At 40.4% G+C, this 11121-nt stretch overlaps 1 protein-coding gene and 1 non-coding gene across 2 annotated transcripts; one reads left to right on the top strand and one right to left on the bottom strand.

The window, feature by feature from the left end:
- Positions 1 to 1268: 1268 nt before the first annotated feature.
- On the bottom strand, positions 1269 to 1382 carry LOC115408924 (U5 spliceosomal RNA). Its single transcript, XR_003933810.1, has one exon. It is a non-coding gene; the product is annotated as a U5 spliceosomal RNA (small nuclear RNA).
- A 1448-nt stretch (positions 1383 to 2830) lies between these two features.
- Positions 2831 to 10314, top strand: amt (aminomethyltransferase). The gene is made up of 9 exons (XM_030118515.1): positions 2831 to 3132; positions 4363 to 4530; positions 4641 to 4721; positions 5228 to 5359; positions 5499 to 5577; positions 6328 to 6473; positions 8734 to 8914; positions 9054 to 9209; positions 9296 to 10314. Exons 1-9 carry the CDS (start codon positions 2992 to 2994, stop codon positions 9469 to 9471), a joined length of 1260 nt encoding a protein of 419 aa, XP_029974375.1. The 5' UTR covers positions 2831 to 2991; the 3' UTR covers positions 9472 to 10314.
- Positions 10315 to 11121: the final 807 nt, after the last annotated feature.

Genomic DNA, 11121 nt, shown 5'->3' with positions numbered 1-11121 from the left:
ATCAGAAACTGCTATTTGTGTGTGAATGTGGTGTCCATTGAAGTAATCAGAGCAAACATCAAAAAGGTTGACTTGAGATATAATTTTCAAAGGCTTAGGAAATATAAGCAAGTCAAGAAACCTCATTTGAGTTTGATATAGAAAAAAGAACAACTCCAGCGCAGTCCAGAGTGCATCAGATAGTGCTGTGACGTTCAATGAACGAGCCGTTCGTTTGAACGGCTCTTTTAAGTGAACGACGAGAGCCGGTTCACAGCTGTCTGAGAGCCGTTCCTTTTTAGCAAATAGTCCACGCTTCCTTCACGTGTCTCCTGAATCCCTCCTGAGTCCAGCTGTCACCGCTGCTTTCATGTGAACGACCGAGTTTCACTTTTCCGCAGCAGCTCCAGTCACCTGAACACAGCAGCTAACTAGCGGAGGAGGAGTGTCCAGAAACCGGAGCAGAGCCGGTGTTTTGGAAGAACTGGTTTCCTTATTAACTGGCGACTGAGTTTCTTTCACGTCCCTTGTTGCTGATAGATGTTAAAAACCAGACAAAAAGCCGTGTCTGACCTTTTATGAGTCTGATTTCAACATCTGCTGCCAGTAGCAGCAGGAAGTACTAAAGGAAGTCAGTCACCAGTTAACAAGGACACCAGTTAATTTGAAACACCGCATTGACCACTTTATAAAAGGTTAAAGCAATGGAACAGACACACACACACACATACACACACACACACACAATAAAATGCTCAGTTAAAGGACACGTAGCAGCATTTTGAAGCTCTTATTATGGCGACAGTGTGCAAGGTGAGCCACAATGTAATGTGTATCAGAAAAACATCTCTTAAATCTGTCATTAAACAAATTAAAGAACCACATGTAAACTCATAATTGACAGTAACCCTGTCAGTTGTCAGAAAAAAGGGATTGACTCTACGCTAATGAGGCTGATGTCTACTAGAGTCACGTGACGTTCGTCAGGGAGCCAGTCTTTTGAACGGATCTTTCAAATGAACAGCCCCTCAGGAGCCGGCTCCCTTCAAAGAGCCACAAACCCCAGCTCTGGTATCACACTCTAACTCCCAGTTGTTTGGGGAATTACTTACAAGTTGGAGTGTATGTTGGCTGCATGTACCAGATTCTGTTACTTTTCTGTATAGGCTTGCTTTTATCTCGCAAGGAGCTCGTCGGAGTGCATTACACCTCTCTCCTGTAAGCCTAGAGAGTGTAATGTCATGAACGCCCTCTAAATGCATCATAATATTATTATTCACAGTTCAGGTAGCCCCGCATAACCAGGGCATCAAAAAATTGAGAAATACTCTTGTTGTTCCTCTCCACGGAAATCTTTAGTAAAAGGCGAAAGATTTATACGATCTGAAGAGAAACAAGAGTGTACTGAGGGAGAGACGTTCAAGTACCGGACCCTATTCTCAGTCACGTCCTCTTCTATTGTGGTTTTCCATGCGCTTTTTTTTAAGGCACTGCTGATTTAATCCATACATCACAGTAATGCCGTTATACACAGTGGCATCGACGTTTTATGAATTACAACCGCATATGTTTGTATTTTCGAGCAATTTTTGCGCGATCACTGTGCCTTATGTAAATATGCAGTCGTAGCCACGCCCCCAGCTCGCGTTTGAAGCAGGAGTAGGCACGAAAATACGTTAATAACTAAAACTGTGCTCTTAGAGAGGTCGAGGCTGTCTATTAATCTTACGTGTTGGTTGAGTTTGGAGAATTAAAAACGTGAGATCATTTCGTGAAAAGATAAAGTCACTCTCTCTTCCGACGGGACATGACGCATGCGCACTGTGCGTGTGCACGAGCGCACCAGTGGATAAAAAAATCCTCCTTTGTACATAAATAAAGTGTTGTATTTTTATCTTTTGGTGTGAATAGGAAGGTTATTCGGTTTTCTGACGATGTATTTCATTGAATTTTCTGGATCTGAATTTGCCCTCAGTGTATATGACAGAAAAAAAAGGATTTTGCCATCTCTTACATTGTCAGTTTTCATATTGACTCACTTTCATTTGTAATCCTGAAATGTTTTTTTGATTTATCATCATCATTGTCATCTTTCTGTAGTTCTGTTCAGAGGTTTCCTCAGTGGATGTTCTCACTTTGTTCATATTCTGTTCATTCTAAGGTCACTGTCTTCTCCTCCAGCAGCTCCATCTCAACCTTTTTTCCTTAGATATATATTCTTTATCTCTCTCTAGCATAGGATGAAAATCTCTCAATGTTTTCTGAACATGTAATCCTTAGCTTTCTCTTTGTTTTGTTCTGTAAATCCAGACTCTCAATGAAATTCTCAGCATCTTCTCCCTGCTGCCATCAGCTCAGCCTCCTGTCTTCTCTTTGTATCATGGTGTATGAGGGGCTTTTAATTACACCTTCTCTTTCACTCTTGCTGTCATCACCAGCTTACAATATCCTAGTGTGCACTCTCAGTCCATTCTGGATGGTTGACCTCTCATCTGCTCCTGGCAAGTTCAGGGTTTCATCTGCCTCTGTTATTCACACATACATGCGTTCTGTCATGTTCAAACTGGCTTAAAGATATAAATATAATTTTGGTTTAAGAAAAGAGGATTGGGAAGGGGGGGATGGGTCCTTAAACTATACACAGTCAAACTTTGGGAGCCTACACACCCTCTTTTACTTCACCGCAATCTTTTCACAACATCATGAATGAAAAGAAAACAGATTTTAGAGACACTGATTTCTTTCAAATATGGTAGAATTTATTTTTCTGAATCCGGGGAGACTGGTGTAAGATTTGAATATATCTTTTCTCGTTTTTCAATCTGCTTGAAAGACTCCTGAGGCAGGAATGACGGCTGCCATTCATTCTGGGACTACATTTCCCAGAAGCCTTTGCGGTTTCCTTCAGTCGTCGCGCCCCATGTGTTTTCAAAGCACAGTGGAGTTCCCAGAGTCGGAGCACACAGCCGAGGAGCCAGTCGGAGAGACTTCAGCGGGGACTCGGGCGGCACCATGTGGGCTCGGTTGACGGTCGGGGTCGGGGTCGGGGGAGCGGGACTCGGGCTGCGGACTTCCCGGGACGGCGTGCTGCGGGCGGCTGGAGCTGGATGTGCGGGGAGGCTGCAGCAGAGGCAGGCGGCGTCCAGCGCGGAGGTGAGAGGGACTCTGTCAACTTTACACCCGAGCTGAACCGCCACTTTCTAAAACAATGCCTTTGATTAATCCCTCCCTAGAAGTATGTGTTCATGCATAAAGTGAATTCATCAACGACCCTACGGCAATAATAGTATTTCCAGGAGTGTGTCATGCAGACATAATGTTGCATCTGTTCAGCAGGCTGTTTCTCTCCCTCCCTCTGCCTGCTCCACTTCACTGATTGAATCAAAAACACGAGTCACTTCACATGGATTCATTCAGTCAGTTGATTCTAATCTTTCTGCAGAAGAGATTTGGTTTTTGGAGAACAGCTCATGGGCAACATGAGTAAAACATTTTATTCCACAGAACTGACCGTGTCCTCTGTCTTTTCACATTATTAGCTGACTTTGGACCTGAACTGCACAATATCCCATAATGCCCTGCCCTGCTGATAAGCCCCCCTGCACCAGCCGGTTCAAAGGTCACAAGTCAGAGCTGAGAGAGACACAGGAGTGAGTGAGTGGGAGAAAAAGGCAGATATATGAGTGAAAAGACAAATTAATGTTGTGAAAATCCGAAATAATGAGTGTCAGGAAAGGGAGAAGCTTCAGGAGACATAAGATTAGAGATTGATTGACCAAGGAAACTGGATATATGATGTTTGCCCCTCATTCACTTGGGTCCTATCATCTCATATCTGTCTTTATCTCATATGCACCATATGTCCTGCATAGGAGCTTATAGACATAGCTTATAGACGTTAACGACATATCAAAATATGCCATTAAAATGGCATGTGTCCTTTTAAAAAGCACCTACTTGACTATTTTCTTAAATTAGTTTCCAGATGTTTGCTAGTTTAAATCCCACTGCTGATGGGTCATTACTGTCACTTACAAGACACATTCACTTCACTGGCATGTAACCAGTCACTGGATGGGCATTTTCTGTGTACTCCTTGAGGGTTGTTGAGGGGGGAGATCCTGCCGTAAACTTGAAACATCACACAGAGAACAAGCTGCTAAAATGTAAACAATAAATGCAAACAATCGATCAATACATGTTTGGGCTGAATTTGTAAATTCTTTTCAAAAAAACAAACAGCAAGAATTATCTATCCGGTATTATTCCAGTTTCAAGTCCTATTGTCAGTGTCCCAGATGGAGTATGGATGCCTGATTGGATTCCTGTATTTGTTGTTAATCACTACAGTGTTTTGTTTTTTTTTGTTTTTTTTTTTCCCAGGCGCCCCTTCAGAAGACCCCTCTATTCGATTTCCACAAGCAGCATGGGGGGAAGATGGTAGGGTTTGCGGGCTGGAGCATGCCCGTCCAGTATAAAGACAGTCACATCGTCTCGCACATGCACACCAGAGAACACTGCTCCATCTTCGACGTCAGCCACATGTTGCAGGTGAGATCAGTGAAAACCGACACAAACGCCAGGCAGACAAAAGCACACATTAACCCAGCCTTACACATCAGAAATATCACTGTTTAACTCATGTTTTATCCTTCTGGCAGACCAAAGTCCACGGCAGAGACAGGGTGAAGTTCATGGAGTCCCTGGTGGTTGCAGATATTGCAGAACTGAAGGACAACCAGGTAGATAAACAAGCGTTTCATTCTCTTCTTTAACACACTTGTACGTCACTTTAAGAAGCGGGATTTCAGCTGAACGAGTTGACTTCAGGTTTTCGGCACTCCAGTGAAGGTTATCTTTTTATTGCAGTATATTGCCGTGGTAACTTATCCTGGAGATAACCTGGTCCACAGCAGGTTGTGAAAGACCACCGATGAATCAGTTCTCTCAGAAAACAACCAGTCCATTACTTGAGAATCCTGTGGACTAGTGAGAGACCAAATATGTAGATGTAATGTGGCCTACTACAATATCTTAATATTAAGATTACCTTCTCTAAAGTCTCAGTCTGTGTAAAAATATCCCTTTTGTTTCTTTCAAATCTGCTGAATTGAGCTCAGAGTTGTTTTAACATCTGTGATGAAGGCTTGGTTAAAGTTCCCAGGTTGAGAATTTCCCTCACTGTGTCTTTTTCTGTGTGCATCCTCGAACCCTCTCCTCTTTCTTTTTCTCCTCCCTCGCTCCTTAGGGCACATTGTCCCTCTTCACCAATGAGAAAGGAGGGATTATTGACGACCTGATTGTGACAAAGACAGACCAGGGTTACCTCTACGTGGTTTCCAACGCCGGCTGTGCAGAGAAAGACTCGTTTCTAATGAAGGTGAGCTGTATTTTTCATTATCGACTGTTATCCTAATCCGTCAGTTGAAAATGAAAAGTTCAAAGTGAGAAATGTCGACCAGTGAGCTGAGCAGAGTCTTCCCATTACGGCATCAGACTGACTGTGTGTTGTGCTTCAGGCCAGACTGTCTGAGTGCAAAGCTGCAGGTCTTGATGTGGATCTGGAGTTTCTAGAAGAGGCACTGATTGCTGTACAAGGTAAATACTTTGTCTTCTTTCTTTCCACTTCTTTCTGTTGATTGTGTTATTTTTTTATTTTTTTGATCTTTCTTTTGAGACCATGTATTTTCTTTTTTCTGTATTTTCATTTTCTTGCCAATATCTTCTGCGTTCACAGGGGCCCAAATATCAGGAATGAAAACTTGATGAGAAGGATCAATGATCTTTATTGTACATCTCGGCCTTTGTCTGTTTTCAGATGGCATTCTAAAACAATCACAACAAGCTTGAATTGCCAAACAAATCAATCTGCAATAAACCAGGTTCATATTTGCATGTTGCAAAGCATCATGGAATTGATCTTCTGACTGAAACGCATTAGGCTGTTTGTGCTCATGTACTGTAAATGGAAGAACCTGATCTCCAAATCAAAAGAGATGAAAACGGAAATGTTTAGAATTATCTTCTTGTGCTTCTGTTTGTTCATTTTATTTTATTTCAAACAATACATTTAAGAAAAATACAAGGAACATGAAAACATTAACATGCTCAAACAGGAGTAGGAAGAAGCATATTCTCATTAAATCCTCTCCTCTCTTCAGTCAGTCTGTTTGCCTCCTTTGATAATATTTTTTTAACTATTCACATGCTCATAAATTTCACTTGAACTTAAACAGCCACAAAGCAAAGTTTTTCGTGTAACTTTTTTTTCCTTAATGTCTAATGTCGTGTTTGTTGTCACTGTGGTTCCATATCTTCTGATTTAAACGTTGGTTTGTGTGCCCACAGGTCCGGCCATGTCCCGCGTGCTCCAGAAGGGAATGAAAGAGGACCTCAGCAAGCTGACCTTCATGACCTCGACCTTGTCCACTGTGTTTGGAGTTCAGAACTGCAGGATCACTCGCTGTGGATACACCGGAGAGGACGGGGTGGAGGTGACGAATGTTTCAGATTGAAGTTTCAGGGAGTGTTGTTAACATAGTTCAATCTGTGGTAAATTCTTCTTGGGTCTCATCACATTGTGAAAATGACATACAGAAAGTGCTCATGTTAGATTAGGTGGAAGGTGTTTCAGTTATGAAACATGTGTAGACAGACATTTTTACTTACGTTTAAAAAAGACAATAATGAGAAAGTATCTGTTTATATTGGTCTCTCGGTCTATTGTGACTTTTTGTAAGGTAAGAGAAAGTGTGTCAAGCAATAGGAAAACATACTTTTTTGAGGTAAAATGAATGGAAAAACATCCAATTAAGCCAGCAAAAAAATATCATCAGTTCAACATACAAAGTACTTACATTTCATGCCCATATCGTCCCATATTTTGGATATTCTTTAAAAGGATGAGTCTTTAAAATCTACAGTGTTTGTTGCGTCCATGCAACTGCTGTAGGGGAGATTTTTGGACATTTCACTGTATTTTGCACCTGAAGGTATCATTAAAATTGGATTTATGTTTAACTTTTTCAAAACGTATCGATTTGTAAACCATGTTTGACACCTCTGATCTACATAATGATGGCCTTCGCTCTAAATCTGTGGCGTTCCTGGTACAAGGCAAGCGTCCCCCAGAGGGCACTAGAGAACTTCAGAGAGGGCCGTGGAAGGCACAGCCAGAGGAGAGAGCTTGAGGTCAGGGGGTTCGCTTAGATTTTTTTCATTTTTAACTTTTAAAAACAAGTCATTATGAAAACTGATTTCTGCTATGGACTGTTACAGACTATATCGAAACAATTATTTCAAATTAAGAGCATCTAACTAAGAAAGTGGTTCAAGATCTTTACAGTCCTGCTCTAAACCACATATTCAGGACGGTTTTGAGCGGCGCACTGTTGGCTCTGCAGGCTTCTATCACCAAAATACTAAACAGGAGAATTCTTACAGCAACTACCTAATGGAACCAGTTGTTTTTTTTTTTTTTATTTAAAGATTTAATAGAAATTTCCCCAAGACTTGTAGAGATGCTGCTTTTTGTAGATTTTTTTTTTTTTTTTTTACAAAAAAAAGGGCATTTGATTTGCAAATCATAATTTTTTTTTAACTCAGACATGTCATTTCTAAATAGACAAAACTTCCACACAGATGTAACCAATGCAAACCACAGCTGACTGGGGACAAAAGCAGGGTTAAAGCAGGACAGGCTGGAAATCAGGTGCTTCAAAAGTGTCATTGATAATAAGGCTGTTTTCATAATTGCCAAGTTATTTTTTTCTTTGAATTCATTGGCAGCAGGCTTCTTGTTATTCCTTCATCAAAGGGACACATTGTCCTGTACCAATATTAAAGTTGTCCAAGTCTTGGAGGATCCTCGTTCCTGAATTAATGGTTTACTAGATGGATTGTTGTTCCTCTGTCTTTATCAGCCCACTCTGCTGGAGCCGTGCAGGAAGCAGAATGGATGTGGGAGGGTCTCTCTGTTTAACAGAAGGGTCGTGAGCGTTTGCTTTTCTTGATCTTATTTGCTTCTCGCACACATTCAGTGCGAAGACTCACGAGTCGTAGTGTTGTTTTACAGCCATCCACAGAAGTGCAACTGCAGCTTCAATATTGTTAAAGGTCAGGAACGTCTAACCTGGAGACGGATCTGATCGCCTTCATGGAAATACATTGTCCCCATAATATTAATGTAGGATTATTATTCTGTGATTATGATTATGAGAGGCTGTTATCTTTTTTCTTGAGTTTCACAGCCACCATATGTTCTCTCTTGACAAAAGGAGTCATTCAGTTAGTTGCATTCTGCCTCCACACTACTAAAAATGCTACTAGATTCTACAAATTGGATCTTTAAAAAGTATGATAATAGAATTTTTAAAACTGTACCACTCAAAAATAACATCAAATAATCAACAAATGAATTGCAAATGATCTCAAAGTCTTTCATGATGTAGTGATTCCAGAGTTGTAATACCCTTTTGTACCACAAGATGGTGAAGTGAGTCATTTTTCATGTAGTCAGTACTCCAGTGAAGAAGACAAGAAGGTAGAAGGTAGAAACCTAAAATACACTGAATATATGTGATTTCTGAAGCTAATAAGAACAACTTGTTATCAACAAACTAAAGACACACCAGGTACAACAGTAATTCCGCACCATCACCCAAACGCACTATGTAAATCTAACTCTTTTGAAATTGTCATTTTCAGAATCCTTTTGCTGTAAAATCATCACCGACCGTTTTGTGTTTGTTCCAGATTTCAGTCCCTCGGTCCAGAGTGGTGGAGCTGACCGAGAAACTGCTGAAAGACAGCGAGGTAAAGCTGGCCGGTCTGGGAGCCAGGGACAGTCTGCGGCTTGAGGCGGGGCTTTGTCTCTATGGCAACGACATAGACGAGACCACCACGCCCGTGGAGGCCACGCTTGTCTGGACCATAGGTAAGGTTATCATAACAATGCAATTTAATCAACAGCAGGATTGAATTCCAGGCTGAAAAGTGAAACATTCTGTGTGCGTGCGTGCGTGCGCGCGCGCGCGTGTGCATGTGTTTCTTCTGCTTCTCCCTGTCACACTCAGGAAAGCGCAGACGTCAGACCAAAGACTTCCCAGGAGCTGATATTATTGTACCTCAAATCAAAGCCAAGACAGCCAGGAAGAGGATCGGCCTGGTGTCCACCGGCCCCCCAGTCAGGCAACACACACCCATTCTCAGTCCTGACGGAAAGGTCATAGGTCAGAGAGCAAACTGGATTCACATTTTGTCGTAAGAAATATATCATCAGCTCTCCGCCCACATTGTCTCGCTCTGTTTCATCCAGGTGAGGTGACCAGCGGCTGCCCGTCTCCTTGCCTGAAAAAGAACGTCGCCATGGGCTATGTGGACGCAGCGTTCGCCAAGAATGGGACCGCCATCCAGGTCGAGGTCAGGAAAAAAGCGGTCCCAGCCGTCGTCACCAAGATGCCTTTCGTGCCCACCAACTACTATTCTGGATAACACACACACACACACACACACACTCAAAGTAGAACATTCCTGAACTGTCAGCCATTTTGACCAATGGAACCCCGTCGTGTTTACCTCCCGTAGTGCAACACTGATGTCAGGAATTATTCTGCTGTGGTTCAAGAACTAAAAAGAATCAATTAGAGTATTATTCAATGTGAGGATGTGTGAATGCTGGCAGTGGGAGTCCAGGGCTAATTTATGGTTTTAGTTTTAATGGTTACATTTAATTATTCTGACCTAGTTTAATATAAAGCCAAACTAAGCTTGTTTTAACCATTACAAAAAAGCCTATTTTTTATCTTTTATACAAAGATAGCAGGTTTGTGAAACTGAAATTTCATTTCTAAACTGTGGACCAGAATGAAAACATTACATATATACATACATATCTTTTGTTTTGTGGTGTTTCTTTTTGCAATCGGACCAAACTTCTACCCACAACAGCTTTAATGAAAGGATCAGCTTGTTATCCCAATTGAAAATGTTCCAAGACTAACAAACCTGTTACTTCAGTTACAGACGTCAGCATTTTCATGTTTACTGGATGTTTTATCTTTTGGTTTTCTTTTGGTTTCTTCTTCTTTTGGGTTGTTCTTCAACAAAAAAAGTCTACAACCTGGTGCAATAATGCAGTAAAGTGTTTCATTGTTTACTTCAAATGGTACAACTTGGAAAAATGTCCAAGGAAAAAGCATTACTAATTAAAAGTTTTATCTTTAAATAGGATATTGTCCTTTTATTTCTTATTTTGTAATTTTTATAAGAATAACACTACTGATTTTGTAACAATGCACTGTTTGAAGAAGGTCTCCTACTTTTGTGACTGTGGCCTTTGGAATTTTGAGGAATGTTCATGTGAACTCTCTACATAAATTCTGTTTTTGTTGTTGATTGAAACAAATGTCTCCTTTAATAAAAATGTGAATTATTACGCTTCTGTCTCTCTATATTTGTATTAGACACAAGTTTGAAATTGAGATTTTAAAATAGACATTTTTGTTGTCCGTCTTCAATACAACAATACAAATACAATTGATCAACTTTTTGTTAAATTCCATGTGTCCAAAACTAAACAAATCACTTCAAATACTTCCCCTTTGGTCATATTTAAGGCCAAATAACTTAATTATGTTTAGTGCAAATACTATCCTCACCGATTCCTAAGTTGATGTCTTGTTTAGTTGATTTATTTTTAATTTACTGTTTTAATTTACCCTGTTTGTTCCTTAATCCATTTTATTTTTTCTTTACTGTAATATTAATGTAATGATGGGGAGAATGTCATACCAACCCTTTAGACTTATTTTCTCTTCTGCATAGTTTGGGTTCATCTTTGGATAGTTCTACATTTTTATTTTGTGCCAGTAAAAAAAGCAAAACAAAACTATTTACCTTTCCTACTAACAAAAGGAGGGTACACACATTTGGAGGGAGACAAGGGACAAACAAAAAAACAAACAAACAAAAAAACCATAAATAAACAAAAACCTTTTGTAAGGAAGAAAAACTAAACTTTGAAAACTTTTCAGATTTTTTTTAATAAAGATATGTGAAAATTTCGATTTCTTTCTCAGGTTATTTAAATGTTCTTAAATGTGCTTTTAAAAGTCGGGGGTGCCAGTTCCTGTGGGTCCATAA

Source organism: Salarias fasciatus, chromosome 20 (genome assembly GCF_902148845.1).
Source record: "Salarias fasciatus chromosome 20, fSalaFa1.1, whole genome shotgun sequence".
Taxonomy (NCBI): Eukaryota; Metazoa; Chordata; class Actinopteri; order Blenniiformes; family Blenniidae; genus Salarias; species Salarias fasciatus.
Note: the sequence above shows the minus strand (reverse complement) of the source record. Positions and strands in the feature narration are given on the sequence as shown.

Coding starts and splice junctions, on each gene's coding strand:
- amt (XM_030118515.1), top strand. CDS start 2,992: ATGTGGGCTCGGTTGACGGTCGGGGTCGGGGTCGGGGGAGCGGGACTC. Junction 5,578..6,327: donor GGCACTGATTGCTGTACAAG/GTAAATACTTTG, acceptor GTGTGCCCACAG/GTCCGGCCATGTCCCGCGTG. Junction 6,474..8,733: donor CCGGAGAGGACGGGGTGGAG/GTGACGAATGTT, acceptor TGTTTGTTCCAG/ATTTCAGTCCCTCGGTCCAG.